This window comes from Wyeomyia smithii, chromosome 1, assembly GCF_029784165.1.
Source record: "Wyeomyia smithii strain HCP4-BCI-WySm-NY-G18 chromosome 1, ASM2978416v1, whole genome shotgun sequence".
In the NCBI taxonomy this organism is placed as follows: Eukaryota; Metazoa; Arthropoda; class Insecta; order Diptera; family Culicidae; genus Wyeomyia; species Wyeomyia smithii.
This window is the reverse complement of record NC_073694.1, coordinates 108770841-108794655: the sequence shown is the minus strand read 5'-3', so window position 1 is coordinate 108794655 and position 23815 is coordinate 108770841. Positions and strand designations below refer to the sequence as shown.

At 40.7% G+C, this 23815-nt stretch overlaps 1 protein-coding gene across 1 annotated transcript in view; it reads right to left on the bottom strand.

Moving 5' to 3' along the window:
- The window catches only part of LOC129717062 (uncharacterized), a 41564-nt gene extending 21009 nt beyond the window's left edge, over nt 1–20555 (bottom strand). Inside the window, exon 1 of the mRNA XM_055666906.1 lies at nt 20537–20555. Within this exon, the coding sequence (XP_055522881.1) occupies nt 20537–20555 (19 nt within the window). The remainder of the gene's footprint in view (nt 1–20536) is intronic.
- Nucleotides 20556–23815: the final 3260 nt, after the last annotated feature.

Sequence of the window (23815 nt, the reverse complement as noted above, 5' to 3'; positions counted from 1 at the left end):
CTATAGTTTATTTGACACGGCACAAATACAATTCAATGTTTAACGGCGCCAATTATATCTGGTAGCTTACTTTCTAAAGTATCTTAATAACTAAAAGCAAATTTTTTATCCTCGCTGCCGACTACGAGCTGAAACTAAATCTAACTTAAAGCTAGAATATTTTGCATTAAAAGCACAGGTTTGCTGTCTGATGGTTTCCATTGCCATAGGTAAGCAGCATATTAAATTTGTTCCGCTGCTGGGCCAAGATATTACGGACTGGCATATTGGGTTGTTTCCATCGGGCCTTGAGAGTATCGTGCGGGTCTGATTGCTGTTTCCGGATCCGGGGTCTTAACGTGTTCTTGTCGTTTGGTTGGATGTAGGCGGAAGGGGATAGGACTAAACTGGGGCGTGGATGGATTTCAGGAAAACGTATATAAGGGACATGTAGGATAGGTCACGGCTCGCCAAGACATCACGAACAGGAACAGCCGGCTGCCTACCTTCGGCCTGCAGGGAAGCTATTAATCTAGACCTGGCGTCACGGTGTACAGGGCATGACCAAACAACGTGCTCTATGTCGTGATAACCTTCACCACAGGCACAGATACCACTTTCCCCGAGCCCAACACGACGGAGATGCGCGTCAAATCTATAGTGATTGGACATAAGCCGGGACATCACGCAAATGAAATCCCGACCTACATCCAACCCCTTGAACCACGGGTTCGTCGACACCTTGGGGACTATGGAATGTAACCACCTTCCCAGTTCCCCCTTGGTCCAAGAATTTTGCCAACTGATGATCGTACTCTGACGTACAAATGCGAAAAATTCATTAAAGGCAATTGGTCTTTCATAAATATCACCGTTTGTTGCGCCCACCTTAGCCAAAGAGTCCGCTTTCTCATTACCCGGTATCGAGCAGTGAGAAGGGACATTTTTTCGATAATCCCTAGGGTGTACTGAATTGCAGCTAATTCTGCGACGTAAACAGAAGCAGGATTATCGAGCTTATGGGAGACGGTTAAATTGTTATTGAAGATACCGAAGCCAGTGGACCCATCAAGAAGTGATCCGTCAGTGTAGTACATATTGTCGCACTTGATGTTTCGATATTTATTGGAAAAAATTTTAGGGATCTGCTGCACGCGTAAATGATCCGGGATTCCACGAGTTTCTTCTATCATGGATGTATCGAAAAACACAGTAAAATCAGAAGTATTTGATAAGTCGACACGATTTGGAATATTCGAAGAAGGGTTAATATTTTGGGACATGTGATTGAAATACAATGTCATAAAACGGGTTTGAGAATTAAGTTCGATTAACCTTTCAAAATTTTCAATCACGGGACGGTTCAAGACCTTCAAGGTTTTTCAATGGTAGTACTCCAGCTAAGATCTTCAAACTCATCGTATGGGTCGATTGCATGCAACCCAAGGCGATACGCAAACAACGATATTGTATTCGCTCCAGTTTGATCAAATGTGTGTTTGCTGCGGAGCGGAAGCAGAAACACCCGTACTCAATAACAGATAGTATCGTTGTTTGGTAAAGCCTTATAAGGTCTCCTGGGTGGGCTCCCCACCATTGTCCGGTTATTGTACGAAGAGAATTCACTCTTTGTTGACATTTTTTCAACAGATACCTCACGTGACAACCCCCGGTGCCTTTAGAGTCGACCACGACCAGACACCAAGATATTTGTGTACCAAAACCTGAGAAATCGTTTTACCCATTAATTGTGTTTGAAGCTGAGCAGGTTCATGCTTCCTAGAAAAAACTGCTATCTCAGTCTTCTCCGGAGAGAATTCGATACCTAGCTGTAAAGCCCAAGCAGACAAATTGTCCAAGGTATCTTGCAATGGTCCTTGCAAATCGGCAGCTTTGGCTCCTGTAACAGAGATTACACTGTCGTCTGCAAGTTGTCTTATCGTGCATGAATTTGCCAGACATTCGTCGATGTCATTTACATAAAAGTTGTAAAGAAGGGGGCTTAAACATGAGCCCTGGGGAAGACCCATTTAGCTAATGCGAAAAGTTGCCAAATCGCCGTGCGTAAAATGCATGTGCTTTTCGGACAACAAATTGTGCAAAAAATTGTTCAAAATTGGAGAAAATCCTTGTCGGTGAAGTTTACCCGAAAGAATGTCAATAGAAACGGAATCAAAAACCCCCTTAATGTCCAAGAACGCAGACGCCATTTGTTCTTTGCGAGCATACGCCAGCTGAATATCTGTTGAAAGCAACGCAAGACAATCATTCGTCCCTTTGGCGCGGCGGAAGCCAAATTGAGTATCTGATAGTAGACCATTTGATTCGACCCAATGGTCTAAACGACGGAGTATCATTTTTTCCATCAATTTCCGGATACAGGATAGCATTGCAATCGGCCTATAAGAGTTGTGATCAGAAGCTGGTTTCCCTGGTTTTTGGATGGCGATCACCTTCACTTGCCTCCAATCCTGCGGTACAATGATTTGCTGCAGGAGCTTATTGAACAAGTTCAACAAGCGCCTCTTGGCATTGCCGGGTAGATTCTTCAACAAGTTGAATTTGATTCTATCTAACCCAGGCGCGTTATTGTTACAGGACAGGAGGGCAACTGAAAATTCTGCCATCGTAAAAGGTGATTCTATCGCGTCGTGACCCGGAGACGTATCGCGAACAAAGTTTTGCGCAGGAACAGAATCCGGACATACTTTCCTGGCAAAATCAAATATCCACCGACTTGAAGACTCCTCGCTTTCGTTGACCGTTACGCGATTCCGCATTCTTCGGGCTGTGTTCCAAAGAGTGCTCATCGATGTCTCCCTCGGCGTCTCGTTCACGAACCGACGCCAATATCCGCGTTTCTTTGCTTTAGCCAGGCTTTTAAGCTTGGTATTAAGCTCCGAATACCGTATATAGTCGTCGGGTATACCTCCCTTCTGGAAGGCCAAAAACACGTCGGATCTTTGCGTGTAGACATCGGAGCACTCTTGGTCCCACCACGGAGTGGGAGGCCGTTCTTTGATCGTTACGCCGGGATATTTCTTCGTTTGGGCTTGCAACGCGGCGTCGAGAATCAAGCCCGCGAGGAGGTTGTATTCTTCAAGTGGTGGATGATGTTGAATCGACTCGACCGCTTTTGAAATCATTTCCTCGTATAACTTCCAATCGACATTCCGTGTGAGGTCATACGGAATGTCAATTGGTCGCATGCGAGTTGACCCGTTTGTAATTGAAATAAGAATAGGCAGATGGTCGCTACCGTGAGGATCGAGGATTACCTTCCATGTGCAATCCAACCGTAGCGACGTCGAACATAAGGATAGATCCAAAGCGCTTGGGCGCGCTGGAGGTTTCGGGATACGTGTCATTTCACCGTTGTTTAAAATAGTCATGTCGAAGTCATCGCAAAGATTATAGATTAAAGAGGAGCGGTTATCATTGTAAGGGGAACCCCAAGCCACACCATGAGAGTTGAAGTCTCCCAAAATCAAACGTGGCGAGGGAAGAAGTTCTATTAAATCAAAGAGCAGCCGTTGCCCAACCTGTGCTCTGGGAGGAATATATATTGAGGCAATACAAAGCTCTTTACCTTGTATTGTCATTTGACGTGCGACAACTTCGATGCCTGGAATCGAGGGGAGGTTAATACGATAGAAAGAATAGCACTTTTTAATCCCTAAAAGTACTCCTCCATATGGGGTGTCTCGATCAAGGCGAATAATATTAAAATCATGGAAGTTGAGATCAATATTTGAAGTAAGCCAAGTTTCACAAAGGGAAAATGCATCGCATTTGTTTTTATTTATCAAAACTTTAAACGAATCAATTTTTGGTAAAATACTTCTACAATTCCACTGTAAGACAGAGATAGAATCCTTCATATACGCAGTTGAATTAGACATCGAAGGATACAATCGCTGCAAGGAGGGGCCATTGGGCAGTCAACTGCTTCAAAAATGATCTAACTGTTGGGAGGAATGCTGTAAGAAAAATTTTAATTGGATCGGATACATTGAAATTTTCAAAAATCCAGTCCACAATGTCAGAAAATTTCACTAATCCAGAGTTTGTTTCATCAACTGGGAGTGCAAAAGGAACAACTGGGGTTTTAGATGTTCCTGGCAGTGCTGGGAACTCCTTCTGGGACTTTAAATTTGCAAGCCCAGGAGGAGTTTGCTTCGGTTTTTCCGCAGCACTGTTTGGTTTGTTCGTACTTTTCATTACACTTTGGGAGATCTTAGGACCTTTACGGGGAAGTTTAGGAGAAGAAACATTTTTCCTCTTCCTAGACTCCCCAGGATTGGCATAAGATGTTCCCGCTGATGAATCGTCAGAATCGGTTTCATCAGAGGACAACAGATCAAAGGGGTTCGATGTTATGGTAGAAGTGGTCACGGTCTTCTTCAGCATCTCAGCATAAGAACGCTTTGAACGCTCCTTAAGTGACCGCTTGATTTTATCTCTGCGCTGCATGTACACCGGGCATGTGGAGAGCTCATGCTGGTTTTCCCCACAGTGAATACATTTTTCAGCATTAACACTGCAAGAATCTTCCGCATGAGTCTCCCCACACTTGCTACATCGTGCCTTATTGCAGCAGTAGGCGGCTGTGTGGCCTAACTGCTTGCAATTGGTTCAATTCATAACACGGGGTACATACAATCGCACAGGCAGACGAACCCGGTCGATCGAGACGTGGCTAGGGAGTGCAGATCCGGCAAACGTAACGCGAAACGAGTCTGACGGAGTGTAAACTTATTCACCGCCGACGAGAGACATGGACCGCAATTGCTTACAATCCAAAATCTTCGCCTGTGTTTCGGTATTTTTGAAGCAACCGGTTGCGCTTTTTAGGATACACTCGACAGACAGACTCGAATCGGTTATGACACCGTCGATCTCCACGTCTCGTGCGGGTATGTAAACGCGATACTCGCGTGTGAAGAGCTCAGAGCAAGCGATAGCATTGGCCTGTGTCAGATCACTGACCACGACACGGAGCTTGTTAGGTCGCACCTTGGAAATTTCGGTCACGGCCTTGTACCCCTTCGTCAGGTCTTTCGAAATTTGCAGTATGTTTAATCGCTTTGAATTCACTCCTGCCTTTGGACGAAAATAAACAGTATAGCTGCCCTGTTGAGATCCGTCCGGGTAAAGCCTGGGGCGAGGGGGGACTGGAGAATGAACAGGGGAGGGGGTAACAGAAGGGTCAGGGTCAGGGGGGCTCGGGGATGGTGGCACGGGAGGCGAGGGATCTATATCCATCGCGCTAAATGTAGTGCACTAGCGCACTAGCGCCGACAAGAACACGTACCTATTTACTTCTTCCTTCCAGCAGTGGTTGTCCGATCGTTCGAAGCTGCACCCAAAGCAGCCAGCAGCACCAGTACAGCAGCACCAATACAGCCACCAGCAGTGAGCCGGGTGTGAGATCACTCAGCACAGCGACACGACTCGACTGTCAAATGATGGCCTTGAATTAGAAAGATCTATTCACTGTGCACAGATCAAAACTGCAGCTGGTATTTTGCACCAATACAGCCAAAGCTGCGAGCCGGGTACAGAACGTAGCGACACAACTCACAATCTAGTTGGCCTATAGCGCGAATAATACACTCTTTTGTTTGGCTATTCGTACACACGGACCGGATTGTAATAGAACGACCACTTTGCACGTCCGTTTCTGTCGAGTGTTCGACGCGGAATGTATCACCTGAAATGGCAGGACGGAAAAAGAAACCTCGCATCGCTGCGGGGAGGAAACGAGAGGCATCTCTTTCAGACACTTCGAGTGTCTGTATTGACAATCCTTTTGATATTTTGCTCCCCACCATTGTCCGGTTATTGTACGAAGAGAATTCACTCTTTGTTGACATTTTTTCAACAGATACCTCACGTGACAACCCCCGGTGCCTTTAGAGTCGACCACGACCAGACACCAAGATATTTGTGTACCAAAACCTGAGAAATCGTTTTACCCATTAATTGTGTTTGAAGCTGAGCAGGTTCATGCTTCCTAGAAAAAACTGCTATCTCAGTCTTCTCCGGAGAGAATTCGATACCTAGCTGTAAAGCCCAAGCAGACAAATTGTCCAAGGTATCTTGCAATGGTCCTTGCAAATCGGAAGCTTTGGCTCCTGTAACAGAGATTACACTGTCGTCTGCAAGTTGTCTTATCGTGCATGAATTTGCCAGACATTCGTCGATGTCATTTACATAAAAGTTGTAAAGAAGGGGGCTTAAACATGAGCCCTGGGGAAGACCCATTTAGCTAATGCGAAAAGTTGCCAAATCGCCGTGCGTAAAATGCATGTGCTTTTCGGACAACAAATTGTGCAAAAAATTGTTCAAAATTGGAGAAAATCCTTGTCGGTGAAGTTTACCCGAAAGAATGTCAATAGAAACGGAATCAAAAACCCCCTTAATGTCCAAGAACGCAGACGCCATTTGTTCTTTGCGAGCATACGCCAGCTGAATATCTGTTGAAAGCAACGCAAGACAATCATTCGTCCCTTTGGCGCGGCGGAAGCCAAATTGAGTATCTGATAGTAGACCATTTGATTCGACCCAATGGTCTAAACGACGGAGTATCATTTTTTCCATCAATTTCCGGATACAGGATAGCATTGCAATCGGCCTATAAGAGTTGTGATCAGAAGCTGGTTTCCCTGGTTTTTGGATGGCGATCACCTTCACTTGCCTCCAATCCTGCGGTACAATGATTTGCTGCAGGAACTTATTGAACAAGTTCAACAAGCGCCTCTTGGCATTGCCGGGTAGATTCTTCAACAAGTTGAATTTGATTCTATCTAACCCAGGCGCGTTATTGTTACAGGACAGGAGGGCAACTGAAAATTCTGCCATCGTAAAAGGTGATTCTATCGCGTCGTGACCCGGAGACGTATCGCGAACAAAGTTTTGCGCAGGAACAGAGTCCGGACATACTTTCCTGGCAAAATCAAATATCCACCGACTTGAAGACTCCTCGCTTTCGTTGACCGTTACGCGATTCCGCATTCTTCGGGCTGTGTTCCAAAGAGTGCTCATCGATGTCTCCCTCGGCGTCTCGTTCACGAACCGACGCCAATATCCGCGTTTCTTTGCTTTAGCCAGGCTTTTAAGCTTGGTATTAAGCTCCGAATACCGTATATAGTCGTCGGGTATACCTCCCTTCTGGAAGGCCAAAAACACGTCGGATCTTTGCGTGTAGACATCGGAGCACTCTTGGTCCCACCACGGAGTGGGAGGCCGTTCTTTGATCGTTACGCCGGGATATTTCTTCGTTTGGGCTTGCAACGCGGCGTCGAGAATCAAGCCCGCGAGGAGGTTGTATTCTTCAAGTGGTGGATGATGTTGAATCGACTCGACCGCTTTTGAAATCATTTCCTCGTATAACTTCCAATCGACATTCCGTGTGAGGTCATACGGAATGTCAATTGGTCGCATGCGAGTTGACCCGTTTGTAATTGAAATAAGAATAGGCAGATGGTCGCTACCGTGAGGATCGAGGATTACCTTCCATGTGCAATCCAACCGTAGCGACGTCGAACATAAGGATAGATCCAAAGCGCTTGGGCGCGCTGGAGGTTTCGGGATACGTGTCATTTCACCGTTGTTTAAAATAGTCATGTCGAAGTCATCGCAAAGGTTATAGATTAAAGAGGAGCGGTTATCATTGTAAGGGGAACCCCAAGCCACACCATGAGAGTTGAAGTCTCCCAAAATCAAACGTGGCGAGGGAAGAAGTTCTATTAAATCAAAGAGCAGCCGTTGCCCAACCTGTGCTCTGGGAGGAATATATATTGAGGCAATACAAAGCTCTTTACCTTGTATTGTCATTTGACGTGCGACAACTTCGATGCCTGGAATCGAGGGGAGGTTAATACGATAGAAAGAATAGCACTTTTTAATCCCTAAAAGTACTCCTCCATATGGGGTGTCTCGATCAAGGCGAATAATATTAAAATCATGGAAGTTGAGATCAATATTTGAAGTAAGCCAAGTTTCACAAAGGGAAAATGCATCGCATTTGTTTTTATTTATCAAAACTTTAAACGAATCAATTTTTGGTAAAATACTTCTACAATTCCACTGTAAGACAGAGATAGAATCCTTCATATACGCAGTTGAATTAGACATCGAAGGATACAATCGCTGCAAGGAGGGGCCATTGGGCAGTCAACTGCTTCAAAAATGATCTAACTGTTGGGAGGAATGCTGTAAGAAAAATTTTAATTGGATCGGATACATTGAAATTTTCAAAAATCCAGTCCACAATGTCAGAAAATTTCACTAATCCAGAGTTTGTTTCATCAACTGGGAGTGCAAAAGGAACAACTGGGGTTTTAGATGTTCCTGGCAGTGCTGGGAACTCCTTCTGGGACTTTAAATTTGCAAGCCCAGGAGGAGTTTGCTTCGGTTTTTCCGCAGCACTGTTTGGTTTGTTCGTACTTTTCATTACACTTTGGGAGATCTTAGGACCTTTACGGGGAAGTTTAGGAGAAGAAACATTTTTCCTCTTCCTAGACTCCCCAGGATTGGCATAAGATGTTCCCGCTGATGAATCGTCAGAATCGGTTTCATCAGAGGACAACAGATCAAAGGGGTTCGATGTTATGGTAGAAGTGGTCACGGTCTTCTTCAGCATCTCAGCATAAGAACGCTTTGAACGCTCCTTAAGTGACCGCTTGATTTTATCTCTGCGCTGCATGTACACCGGGCATGTGGAGAGCTCATGCTGGTTTTCCCCACAGTGAATACATTTTTCAGCATTAACACTGCAAGAATCTTCCGCATGAGTCTCCCCACACTTGCTACATCGTGCCTTATTGCAGCAGTAGGCGGCTGTGTGGCCTAACTGCTTGCAATTGGTTCAATTCATAACACGGGGTACATACAATCGCACAGGCAGACGAACCCGGTCGATCGAGACGTGGCTAGGGAGTGCAGATCCGGCAAACGTAACGCGAAACGAGTCTGACGGAGTGTAAACTTATTCACCGCCGACGAGAGACATGGACCGCAATTGCTTACAATCCAAAATCTTCGCCTGTGTTTCGGTATTTTTGAAGCAACCGGTTGCGCTTTTTAGGATACACTCGACAGACAGACTCGAATCGGTTATGACACCGTCGATCTCCACGTCTCGTGCGGGTATGTAAACGCGATACTCGCGTGTGAAGAGCTCAGAGCAAGCGATAGCATTGGCCTGTGTCAGATCACTGACCACGACACGGAGCTTGTTAGGTCGCACCTTGGAAATTTCGGTCACGGCCTTGTACCCCTTCGTCAGGTCTTTCGAAATTTGCAGTATGTTTAATCGCTTTGAATTCACTCCTGCCTTTGGACGAAAATAAACAGTATAGCTGCCCTGTTGAGATCCGTCCGGGTAAAGCCTGGGGCGAGGGGGGACTGGAGAATGAACAGGGGAGGGGGTAACAGAAGGGTCAGGGTCAGGGGGGCTCGGGGATGGTGGCACGGGAGGCGAGGGATCTATATCCATCGCGCTAAATGTAGTGCACTAGCGCACTAGCGCCGACAAGAACACGTACCTATTTACTTCTTCCTTCCAGCAGTGGTTGTCCGATCGTTCGAAGCTGCACCCAAAGCAGCCAGCAGCACCAGTACAGCAGCACCAATACAGCCACCAGCAGTGAGCCGGGTGTGAGATCACTCAGCACAGCGACACGACTCGACTGTCAAATGATGGCCTTGAATTAGAAAGATCTATTCACTGTGCACAGATCAAAACTGCAGCTGGTATTTTGCACCAATACAGCCAAAGCTGCGAGCCGGGTACAGAACGTAGCGACACAACTCACAATCTAGTTGGCCTATAGCGCGAATAATACACTCTTTTGTTTGGCTATTCGTACACACGGACCGGATTGTAATAGAACGACCACTTTGCACGTCCGTTTCTGTCGAGTGTTCGACGCGGAATGTATCACCTGAAATGGCAGGACGGAAAAAGAAACCTCGCATCGCTGCGGGGAGGAAACGAGAGGCATCTCTTTCAGACACTTCGAGTGTCTGTATTGACAATCCTTTTGATATTTTGCCTGAGCAAGAAGTTGATGAGATCAAACTTACTACCCCCCCCCCCTCCCCCCAAGCCCCTACCCAAGTAATTCTAATGAAACAAAAATCACGAGGCGAAAAAAGTCAGCGAACTGGAATTTCCCTTGTGAATTATTTAATTCATTTTAACCGCAGTGAGGTTAATAACTTAGCGTTTTTTGAAAAAGCACATGCTTTATATAACGTGCGTGTAAAATGGGAGTTATATCGAAAGTTTGGCGGAGGTGAAAAGCATATCACCCAATGCCGTGTTTGCCAACGTCATGGCCATGGTTCAAAGTTCTGTAACATGGACCAAAAATGCCTCATTTGTGGAGACTCTTCTCACAAAAAGGACACATGTCCTGTGAAAGAGAGTAAAAATTTTCGCTGTGCGAATTGTAACGGCAACCATATGTCAACTTTTTACCAATGCCCAGTCCGTATAGCAATTGTTAAGGCAAGGCAAGGTAAACAAATATAAATTTCCCAATCAAAACAATTTTCTCCAAGCGTACCAGTACCACCCACTACTTCTACTCCTTTGCATACTCGTTTAACATATGCACAGGTTACAGGTAGTTCGAATATTCTACCGCCTAATGTTGGTAGTTCGAAAATGACCTTTAATATGGGAGGTAAGCAAAACACGGTGGAAAATAAATGTATTACTCCAGCTAAAAATGCTACCGAAAATATTTTTTCTAATGTCAACTGCCTGGGGCCTATTACGACAGGTAAACTTTCTTTCCTGCAACAGGCAATGTTCGATCTCATGAACGCCATGTTGCAGGCAAAATCAATGTTTGAAGCCATTCAAATAGGTACAAATTTTACAATTAAAATTGTTTCTAATTTAAAATTTAGCAATGATTTTGAATAAACCGATAAAAATTTTAAATTGGAATGCTCGTTCATTGAAGGCCAATGAGAATGAGCCTATTAATTTTTTAACAGTAAATAATGTGCATATTGCAATTAATACTGAAACATTTTTGAAACCTAACATCAAATTAAAATATGATCACAATTACGTGGTTCATAGATATGATAGGATTCATGGTTCCGGCGGTGGAGTTGCAGTTGTTATTCGTCGCCGAATCAAACATCGTGCTCTTCCCCATCTTGATACGAAAGTTATTAAAACTTTGGGAATTGAAGTTCAAACTAAACTTGGGATTTTATTTATTGCCGCAGCATATTTACAATTCCAATGCACACGCGAGCACAAGAATTATTTTAAAGGTGATTTACAAAAACTCACCAGAAATCGTTCAAAAATTTTCATAATCGGCGATTTTAACGCTAAACATCGATCATGGAATAATTCTCTCCAATGGCAAAATTTTATTCAATGATTGTTCCTCAGGATACTATTCTATTTTGTCTCCGAATAGTCCTACATGCTTTTCTTCTGTAAGAAATCCATCAACAATTGATTTGGTGCTAACAGATCAAAGTCATGTATGTAGGGAATTGATCACACATGCTGACTTTGATTCTGACCATCTTCCAATAACTTTTTCCATATCACATGAATCAATTCTAAACCCTATAAGCTCTGTTTTTATTAATCACAAGGCTAATTGAGAAAGATATAAATCTCATATTGAAAATAATTTCAATAATGAGCTAGATTTGCAAAGCGAAGTGAATATTGATTACGCTTTGGAAGCATTGAAATGTGTAATTATTGATGCCAGAAATTCTTCTGTTCCAAAGGCTCAAGTGAAATTTGATTCACCAATAATTGACGAAAATCTGTCTTCAGTGCAAAACTTGAATTAACTATCTATAATTAAAGGTACACTATTCACAAATTGAAAAGTTTATCGTATAATGGTGAAAAACACAAATTAGACTCATGCATCAAAAACTAGCAATCAGTCGATGTGAGGGGCACAATGAGCACCCCACTGGGACATGATGAGCACCCACAGGGTATAATGAGCACTCTTATAAAACATATCTTGAAACTGTGTAGGAGTACAACTAATGGGCCAACGTTTGACGCAGGATGCCGTGATACTTGGCGGCTTGTTTCGTGAATGTCCCGTCGCGCCTTATGGTGGCCAATTCTGCCTGCAGTCCCTTTTTTTGGCCGATTCGGTCTCAAAGATTTTCTAATATATGTTCGCACCATCACTGTAAACAAACACTGACTATGGAAACAGACAATCTCACAAGCCTACTGAGATGAATTTCAGGTAAGTTTATGTGACAAGGTGTCCTCATTTCACCCCACCTAAAGGTGACCATTTCGCCCCTATCGAATCAGCTAAAGTTAACATGAGATTTTAATACCAATTATAGCTTAAAATCAAAACTTCAATGATGGTGAAATTTGGGGTACGACCCATACGTCACATTTATGTGTCTACATACTTGATTGAGCTATTCAAACGACCGTAGAAGCTTATTTTGTAGTGCGCAATAAAAATAATTTTTCCAACATCCGGGAACCAAGTTGATTGTTTCAATATATTTCCATATTTTGAAGAGACAAACCTTTTTTGTTCTACATAAAGAGACACTGTAGTAACTACGGAAGAGTTCCACATACCATATTGTATTAAAAATGCGTAGTTTCGCCTAAAACAGGGGTGCCCATTTCGCCCCGTGTGCTCATTATACCCCTAATCCGCCTACTTGTAAAAGTGGAAAATTTCTCCCAATGCTTCTAAAACTCAACTGATTATTTTTCCCCATAAGAATAGGGCTTCTTTCCTTAAGCCAAACAATAATCACGTTATCAAGATGAATGGGGTTATTTTAAGTTGGTCTGACAAGGTTAAGTACTTGTGACTAATTTACGATAAAAAAATTGTTTTCAAAGAGCACATTGAAAGTATACAAGCAAAGTATATCAAATATACGAGATGTTTATATTGATAGAAATTCCAAACTTTGTTTAAAGAATAAGTTTTTGATTTATCAACAAACTTTTAGACCAGCAATGCTTTATACGTTGTTTAACAAGGAAGAAATCGCTTCAAAGGATTCAGAATAAAATTCTGAAAATGATTTTGAAGCGTCCTCTTTGGTTTGGTACACTCGAATTACATAGACTTACTGGTTTTGAAACATTAGAAGCGATGTCAAATACAATTGTTAACAATTTTCGACAAAAATCGTTGCAATCCTCGATTGGGTCCTAAAGCTATATCAGTTTTTATATATCATTTGAAAAAGCCACGTGTTCTGAGCAAAACGTGATTTTAAAAAAATGTTTTTCGTTTTTCTCCGATTTTTAACAGGGGACTTTAAACGTCAACATTTTGCCTACCGATCATCAATTCATTACGGCATCAATATTTCATTTCAAATGCTTACAAAACCTATCTCATTTATTGAAAGTGCCATTGTACTGAAAACAAATGTCGCGTTCTTGTTTTTTTTTTTCATCTAAAACGATATTTATTCGAGAATAAGTTTACCGACAATTTGAGACGTTTACTCTATTGCACTAACGAAGGAGCAAACCAACCAGAGAAACGCTGGTACCAGAATCAATGAGTGGTAGATGAAAAATGTATGGAGTTTGACAGCCACAAGAGCACCTCGATTTTTTAATGAAGAATAAAAAAACTGCTCGAAAGGTCGTAGATGACGTTTCGCCCATGCATATGATAGAACTGTCATTTAAGGTATTTCGAGCAGTTTTTTATCCTTAATTTAAAAATCGAAGGAAAACGATAAACATTTTTCAATAATCACGTTTTGCTCAGAAAATTGCACTTTTCAGTTGATATATAAAAATCGGAAAACCGTTTAAAACTTTAGGACCCCATTGCTACGATAAGCTCTTTTTATAGTTCATAAGTTAACAATTAAGTTAGTTGAAAGTTTACTTTCCTTTCTTGACAAGTAGGTTTAATTCGTAGGGATGAATGATAAGTCCTAATTGCGAAAGCAAACAAATCCTAACAATTAAAACTACAATTTTTCTAACAGTGTTGAGAAGTCTTCATTTGTTATTGGACACACATACTCATTATCTATTAAATAAAAATAAGTTGGTGTCTGTAGAAAGGCGTTTCACTTTAATAGAATCAACGGATTTGAATGATTCTTTTTGTGTTTGTTTTGTCTTGAACTCCGACGAGTTAATAAGCCATAAAAATAACAATAATCAACTGATAAAGTAAAAAAAAAATGAAATACATTTTCGCCTTTTCCCGCCTTTTACTCCAAAAACAACGTCATTAGATTACTATGATTGCAGGCTATAGACCTTACTATCTGCGCTAGTATTAGTGGTCGATTTCACTAATACAAGTTTAATTTTGGTTGAAAATAATCAACACGCTGGTAGTTACAAAAAATTTCCTCCTGCTCCGAGCTTTTATTCAAGTTGTAAGCCGATTTTTAGTTTTATTTCATCTGGTTTTCCACTAAAACAAAGTTTGTTAAAACAGATAACACTAATGAACTAGGATTCATAAGTGCAATATTTTTCTAAATTGAATATCAGCTGATTTTTTGGTTGAAAACAAATCGATTTTATTAGGATACAGACTAAGCCTGTATTGGTGAGATCTGGCGTAGAAAGCTCTATGAGCGGTAGACAAGCTGTTGTAGCGTCGTTATTGAGGCGTCGCACAGAGGAGTACCTAAAACAAAAAGCTGGCCAAAATAAGAAAAAAGTTTTTTGTCGCTTTTTGGTGCCGCTATAATTTTTCCTGTAGCTCAAATAAATGCTCCACAAAATGCCATCACTCGATGAAAGTTGAACGGTATTATCATATGCTGGGAGCGCTGTAAACATTGACAAATTTCCAAGCATTTTTTTTTTTGGGAATCGAACCAATTATAGTAACGAGTTGTGCCAGGCATAAAAAAAATGACAATTGATCAATATTTTGCAGCAAATGAGTTCTTTGTGTTCAATGCTAATAAACCGGTTGATAGAAATTCCGAAATTTTAAAATTATAGTTAATCTTGGAAGTTTTAGCAATTAGTGATTTTTACGTATTTTCGAGCATTTTCAATATTAAAAAAGTTATCAAATCTCGCGGAATCCGATCATATAATCATCGGAGGAATGGAAGTTCATAACATCACGAACACATCCCCGCAAATATCTCATCCGGTAACGTCCGGATTGGCATTTGCGACCCGTTTGAAAAATGTTGTTTATGACGAATTTTGACGTTAAGCGTTCACGCGTACACGGGAAATTAAAAAAATACCTGATGGGTGTCTGCCTCACGCTTAAAACAGTGTTACAGCTCTAGAAAGATGAAATGAGAATAGTTTAGTGAATGAGTTTCAACAAATTTAAGTTAACTTAAAAATAACTTGATGCACAGAATCAATAATCCAGATAAATAACACTCCGTTCAAAAGGCTTTTTCCAACCTACGTAGGTTCCACGAGACATCATATAATTCGTGAGCATCAAATTGATAGGTCTAAATGAAGATACTTTGCTACATCATTTTTCTGGTAAATTCTTCAATTTGTTTCGCTGCCCGTTTTGCGAAAACAAATCATTCGAGCGTATTACTTCAATTGCTCACTAACATTAATGAAGACACATAGGATATGTAAATGTAAACATTAAGTTGTGTGTGTGATATTTAGAGTTACACACTTAAAAAATTTCGCCGAATCAGTTCATTCGGTATGCTTTACGCCAACTACCGTGGAATGATCCGGTGAATTTACCTGACTACACCGCGCGTTGCATGCTTCTTAATTTAGAAACTCTCGCAGCCCGTCGAATCAAGCTGCAGAGAACGTTTATTTTCGACATAATAGAAAATGTTATTGACTGTCCAGAACTGTTAAGACACATCAATTTTAATGTACCCCCGCGAGCCCTCCGAAGTTATCCCACGATTAATTTACCTTTCCGAAGAACTAGTTACGGACGTGATAGTGCATATAATGCATGTCTGAAAGCATATAACGATGTCAGTGACCTCCATGAACTGGGTATGACGAAAACAGCTTTTAAAAATAGAATTAGAAATTAGAATAAGCTATAATTAGTCTGTACGATTTTTATTCGAAGACGAGAAACAATAAACAATAAAAAAACTATAGCGTGGTAGCGACAAACTCGACATGCATGTGAATACTCTTAACGTGGCTTCGATTTTTTTCAAGGGCATATGCTTGATAATGTAAATTAAATTTCTGGCTTATTTGAGCAAATGTCAATTTTTCCCCAATTCCCCTACAATACAAAAATAGGATTATCTGCTGACATTTTACGTAGATCAGACACCTACCATTCGATTTCCGAGACTTTTTTCATTCAAAATAAGAAATAATTTGACTACCACTTTAAAATATTCGCGCATTACCATTAATGCTCAGACATACTCGATATTATTTTGCTTTGTGAAATATACTGAAACCATGCCAAAACCGGTTTCGTAGAATCACCGTTTTGAGCGCAGTTTTTGTCCGATTTAAGATCTGTTTTTTTTTTCAAAAGATGGGTAAAAAGATGCTATGTGGACAAACCCTTAGAATTTTGATATTTGGTCTTAAAACAAAATGGCGTCGAAAAAACATCAAAAATTTCCGGTTTCTCAAAAATTCAAAATGGCACCATTGTTGCGCCTTAACTTGAAATATGTTCAAACTCCGGGAAATTTATTTTCGCATCAAACTTCATCAAAAAATCATACATAGAAGACAAGGCAAAAAAATTGCTGCACTGTGTTTTCTTCCACATGTAGTTGGAATGCTTCCTAACGAAGGTGCCGCTAGGGGTATGTTATAAAAGGAATGTTTCCTAATCTACATGATCAAACTGATTCTTGCATATCTTCCAGTTGAATTTGACAAATTTCTGCTGTGGTCGAAGTGTTTTTTCTTCAGATGAAGTTGTTGTAAGTGGAATGTTCAAATACTCAACATGCCGTTGAATTAAAATTAAATTCGTTGTTTTTGTTCCAGTTTTGCGAGTTTAGACACGAGTAGTAGCAGGTTAAAAGTGTCAGGCTTCGCAACACTGAAGATAGAATATTAGAAAGTCAGGAAATATACGAGTCCCGAAGTTGATAGGTTAAAAACAAGACGAGCTCGAAATGCGCCGACGTTCGACACCCCATATATGTATATCTCAGAACCGTCAGTTACACACTTATGTCGTTTTCGTTTTCGCGGTGTAGCTACACTTTTTCCGTGCTATACTTTGCAGCTTCAAATAAAACATTTTCAGTGTCATTGCATTGGTATGCGTAATAATGGGATAGCTGTCAATTCGTTTTGTTTTGGTCATAATCGCATTCGTCATTTTGTCTCGTTTCCATTTCCTGACACTTTACCACGTGGAACGAAAACCAAAACAAACCAGTTTTGACACATACGTATGAATGTGTTGGTAACTTTCTACAGTACACTCTGCTTTTTTCGGGTGTCTTCAGGGATAGAAAAAGTGTAGTGAGAGACAGAAAAAGGGCATATAATGCATGTCTGAAAGCATATAACGATGTCAGTGACCTCCATGAACTGGGTATGACGGAAACAGCTCTAAAAAATAGAATTAGAAATTAGAATAAGCTATAATTAGTCTGTACGATTTTTATACAAGACGAGAAACAATAAACAATAAACAATAAAAAAGCTATAGCGTGGTAGCAACAAACTCGACATGCATGTGAATACTCTTAACGTGGCTTCGATTTTATTCAAGGGCATATGCTTGATAATGTAAATTAAATTTCTGGCTTATTTGAGCAAATGTCAATTTTTCCACAATTCCCCTACAATACAAAAATAGGATTATCTGCTGACATTTTACGTAGATCAGACACCTACCATTCGATTTCCGAGACTTTTTTCATTCGAAATAAGAAATAATTTGACTACCACTTTAAAATATTCGCGCATTACCATTAATGCTCAGACATACTCGATATTATTTTGCTTTGTGAAATATACTGAAACCATGCCAAAACCGGTTTCGTAGAATCACCGTTTTGAGCTCAGTTTTTGTCCGATTTAAGATCTGTTTTTTTTTTTCAAAAGATGGGTAAAAGATGCTATGTGGACAAACCCTTAGAATTTTGATATTTGGTCTTAAAACAAAATGGCGTCGAAAAAACATCAAAAATTTCCGGTTTCTCAAAAATTCAAAATGGCACCATTGTTGCGCCTTAACTTGAAATATGTTCAAACTCCGGGAAATTTATTTTCGCATCAAACTTCATCAAAAAATCATACATAGAAAGCAAGGCAAAAAAATTGCTGCACTGTGCTTCTTCCACATGTAGTTGGAATGCTTCCTAACGAAGGTGCCGCTAGGGGTATGTTATAAAAGGAATGTTTCCTAATCTACATGATCAAACTGATTCTTGCATATCTTCCAGTTGAATTTGACAAATTTCTGCTGTGGTCGAAGTGTTTTTTTTTTCAGATGAAGTTGTTGTAAGTGGAATGTTGAAATACCTAACATGCCGTTGAATTAAAATTAAATTCGTTGTTTTTGTTCCAGTTTTGCAAGTTTAGACACGAGTAGTAGCAGGTTAAAAGTGTCAGGCTTCGCAACACTGAAGATAGAATATTAGAAAGTCAGGAAATATACGAGTCCCGAAGTTGATAGGTTAAAAACAAGACGAGCTCGAAATGCGCCGACGTTCGACACCCCATATATGTATATCTCAGAACCGTCAGTTACACACTTATGTCGTTTTCGTTTTCGCGGTGTAGCTACACTTTTTCCGTGCTATACTTTGCAGCTTCAAATAAAACATTTTCAGTGTCATTGCATTGGTATGCGTAATAATGGGATAGCTGTCAATTCGTTTTGTTTTGGTCATAATCGCATTCGTCATTTTGTCTCGTTTCCATTTCCTGACACTTTACCACGTGGAACGAAAACCAAAACAAACCAGTTTTGACACATACGTATGAATGTGTTGGTAACGTTCTATAGTACACTCTGCTTTTTTCGGGTGTCTTCAGGGACAGAAAAAGTGTAGGGAGAGACAGAAAAAGGGTAGCCCGAAAAGTCAAATAAAACATTTTCGGTGTCAAAAGTGTCGTTTGAGTGTAGCTACACCGCGAAAACGAAAACGACATTAGCTTCCATAGTCTTTAAACGAGTCTTGAACAAAAGAAAAATAAAGTATAGTAACTTAAAGACTCAATTGAGAGAAAAATGCTAATCAAATATGTTCAAATACTACTACTTTATAGATTCAAGGTCAAATTTACCACCGAACAGATGCATTGCTGCCACTACCCGATGGCAAATGTCCTTGAAGCGACAATTTTGACTACAAAGGAGAAGTCGTAATAATCCCGCGTATCCCGATTACTCTTACCAACTTGCCGTTTAATTTCAAACGTCTGCAATTTCCCGTACGTCGCGCATTCGCGATAACTATTGATAAAACCCAAGGACAGTCACTGAAAATTTGCGGCATAAACTCCGAGTATTCATGCTTCTCACATGGACAGCTCTATGTCGCATGTTCACGTGACCCGGACCCCGACATTGTGGAATATATAGAGTTTAGTGGCTAGGACCGCCTTGACCACTTTCACATGTTTCGTAAATTCCGAATTTTAAGCTTGAATTATTTAGAATTCTGAAGCTTTTTATAAAATCTGTTCCAGTGAGATTGGCCAGGCAGAAGGGTATTACTATATTTGCATTAAGCCAATTTTGAATAATTTGCATTTGAATAATGGAATAAATAACGAAATAATTTCCTCCAGAATATTTAAAAGAATGAGAAGTCAGAACTTTACGAGCGCTGGATTGAAAAAAAAAAAACAAATCAGAGCTAAAACATATACAACAATCATTAAAACTCAAAGCGGCGGTACGAAGTTTGCCGGGTCAGCTAGTTTACTAATATTTATCACAAAAAAAGATTAATCTTTCAAGCCGTTATATCTGGATATCCGTGAACTAGAAGAAATATCCGTTAATAGACAGCTCGGTTAACACGTTTTACCCTGACCACTAGATATAAAATCTAGCGTACTCGAAATTTTGAAGATTCGACTGAAATTCGATTTAAATAAAAAAACTTAAGGGAATGACTCCACGAAATATTGAAAAGACCAAACATTTAAGGGAAATGAATTTAATAAATAAGGTGACGAATGATGAGATGGATGAAACTGGAACAATTTTCAAAAAACTGGAGATATTCAACCTTTAGCTCACTCGTGAGTTCGGATCCGTCGCGATAGCACACACTGTGTATACGGAAAAGTGTATTCACGTCAATCAAGTGATTTTCGAAGTGAAATCTCAATAATCATATCGAAGGTGTTTCTTAATAAGACCACCCGCACTTCGGTGTTGGTACGTGGTCAGTTATCGACAGGGACGATTGTAAATTAGCACAATTAAGTTGTTGGTAGGCACAAAATACGCTGCGATACGGACGCCATCAATCCCCTTGTATACGGGGACAGTGTTAGCGTAAGTGAAAGGTCGCCACTCATCCGATCCCACTCACGGAGTGGAGAGACCATAGAGACACTAGAGGACAATACGCTCAGAATTAGGAAAGTTACGAGAGCGAACGATCCCCATTCTTCACAGAGCAGCGCAGAGAAGAATTGAGGGTTAACCTTTTCGTGCTGAAGTTTTTCGTTATTGCCTCCGAATAGAAAATCATACCGCGAGTGATCCTCTCACAAAACCTGGTGTAGTAAAAACTGAACCAAAGAAAACCTCCCGACATGACGTCGGGTGGCGATTTTCCTCTCACTCCCTACGGGGATACTGGAAGTACCAGTTATGGATTTTGTAGCAAAGTAGACGGAATTTATGCCGGCCGGAGTTTCCCTGAATATGAAGATATCCGTGGCGACTACGATCAGATTCGAGTGTTGCGACTAGAAGGAGTGAACCAAGCTCTACCTAAGAAACCGTTTGAAATTAGAAAAGCAGTCGAGGCGCACCTAGGTGCACGTATCGAGCAAGCCAACCCTCAGGGAAAAGGAGTATCCTATATGATAAAATTGCGGAACCAAATGCAAGTCGAGAAACTGAAAAACGGAGACGCAGTTACCGGACGGAACCAAAATTAAAATCGCCGAACATCCAACAAGAAATCAGTGTCGATGCGTCGTGTACTGTCCTGAGTCAACAGAGTATACTACTGATGAATTGCTTAGAGAATTGAACGATCAAGGTGTAAGAGATCTCAGAAGAATCACTAGAAAAGATAGTGGCGACTCCATCCCCACGCCGACCATCATTCTGATCATAGACGGAACTGTTGTACCCCAAAGCATTAATTTCGGATGGATCAGGGTTCGTACACGCCCCTACTATCCAACGCCGATGCTATGCTACGGATGCTTCGAGTATGGGCACCCTCATGAGCGGTGCACGTCAAAAAATCTGGTTTGCAGTTTGTGCTGCGGAAATCACGCTAACACACGGGAGATGCCGTGTCAAGAGGTTTTCTGTAAACACTGTAAGAATGATGTGCATCCGGTCTCCAGCAAGAAGTGTCCGATATACCTCAAGGAGGTTGACATTCAACATCTTGTGGTAGACTAGGGAGTTGGCTACCCGGCCGCTCGACGAATGTTCGAAGCAAATCATCGCACGAAGACCGTCGCTACCGTAGTTGCAGAAGGCAATGACGCTCGATTCGCCGAGATCAATGCTGAATTTGATAAACTCCTGTTGAAACTGGTAAGAAAGATAACCAGATAGAGATCATGAGAATAAAGGCAGTCAAGGGTGATAGTCAAATCGACGAGCTCTTCGAGTTGGTAAGAAATAAAGACGAACAACTAGCTGAGAAGAATGCTTAACTTGCAGCACTCAAGGCTGCGCTGCCGCAAACATACCTGTCCCACCAACCTCCAAAACCAATGCGCCTACCCCAGCCAACACCCCGATTTCAACTAGTACAATTTCGAAGAAAAAAAAAAGAAAAACAAAAATGAAGCACCCCAGCCTAGCTCAAGGTCTAGATCTCGATCACCCCAGGGACTGAATCACCGAAATTGTGACAAGGACGAGCGTCAAAGCCGAGCTCCTTCCAGACTGAACCGACGCTCTAAGCTGGACCCCAGCAATAATAAAAATAACAGTAATAATCCGAAGACAGTCGCTCCCAAGCCTACGGACCAAAGTGACGAATTCAGTAAAGACCAAACCTGCTACATCTCAGACAGCGGAGATAACATTCACAGATCGACTTGAACTGTCCTACAGTACGGTTGCATTTTACCAACAGCTCGAGGCTAAGTCTTAGACTACCGAGAGATATTAAAATTTTGTTTTTCGCTTTCAACAGGCAATCTTTTTGAAAGACTATCTGTTGAAACGCAAAGTAATAAATTTGTTTTTAACGTTAACGAGTGTTTAGTGGGTGAATTTAGTTTGAGATATTTTTACTTGAATTCTATAGTGAAGTGAAAGTGTAGTGAAGGTTTCCAATTATGCCAGGAAGAAATAAAAAAGCTCGCTTGAAGCCGCTTCAAGGAAACGTGAGGCATCTCCTCCAAGTGAAACTGAAATTTCGACTAACAGGTATGATATTCTTTCTTCCGTTGGGGATCAAGAATTCCAAACTTCTCATACTGAGCATAAAGCCGTTATAAAGAAGGTTAAAGTTCCAACTATTGTGGTATTTGTAGCAAATTTTAAAGCATTTCGATCAGAACTTTCATCATTTCTGTCGGATGTGAAAGTTAATTTTCAAATTGGCCGCCAAGGCGAAATTCGTATTTTGGCCGAATCTTTTGATGGCCATAAACATCTTTCACAGTATTTGACTGAAAAGATGTATAAATTTTATTCTTTTGATGCCAAAAACGAGAGACCGTTTAAGGCTGTTTTGAAAGGTCTTTCAAATGATCAAACTATTGAGGAAACTAAAGACTGTTTGCCAGAATCACTTGGTTTTGCCCCCAATCAAGTAATTTTGATGAAACGAAAGGCAAATGCCAAAATTAATCAAACTGGAATACACCAGGAAAATTAACAGGTACATTTTGATCGTATCAAAGTACATAATTTGAAATGTTTGGAAAAAGCACGTGTTTTATTTAACGTGCGAATAAAATGGGAAAATTTCAAGAGACATGGAGGAATCCATAATCTAACGCAATGTCGGAATTGTCAAGCCTATGGTCATGGAACTCGAAACTGCCATATGGCAGCAAAATGTATGATTTGTGGTGACACTAGTCACACGAAAGTTACCTGCCCCGTGAAAGAGACCACTAATAGTTTCAAATGTGTAAATTGTGGGGGAAATCACAAATATAATTTCTTTAATTGTCCTGTAAGGTCAAAAATTATTGCTTCCGTAGGAATTCTAAACAACCTGTTGTCAATGTGGGTAATCAAAAGACTTTCAATACTGTTCAGGCATCACCAGCACTTTCATTAGCAGGTGTGTCTGTAGGTAATAATTTAAATTCAGAAAACAAATTTCAGAAAAACAATCCTGTTCAGGCAACACCAGGCTGTTCATATGCCAGTGTCCTTTCAGGTAATATTTCAAATTCAAACAGTAACAAACCATTCGTGTTTGGTGCTGGAAAGTCAGCCAGTATTGATTTAGGTAATCCAACTCCCGAAAAGATTGAATACCTACAACAATCCATGCTGCAGCTAATGTCCGTTTTGTTGAACTGTAACTCGATGTACGAGGCTGTTCAAGAAGGTATAAAACAATATTGTAAATATTGTCCGTTTAAAAAAGCATATATATATATATATATATATATATATATATATATATATATATATATATATATATATATATATATATATATATATATATATATATATATATATATATATATATATATATATATATA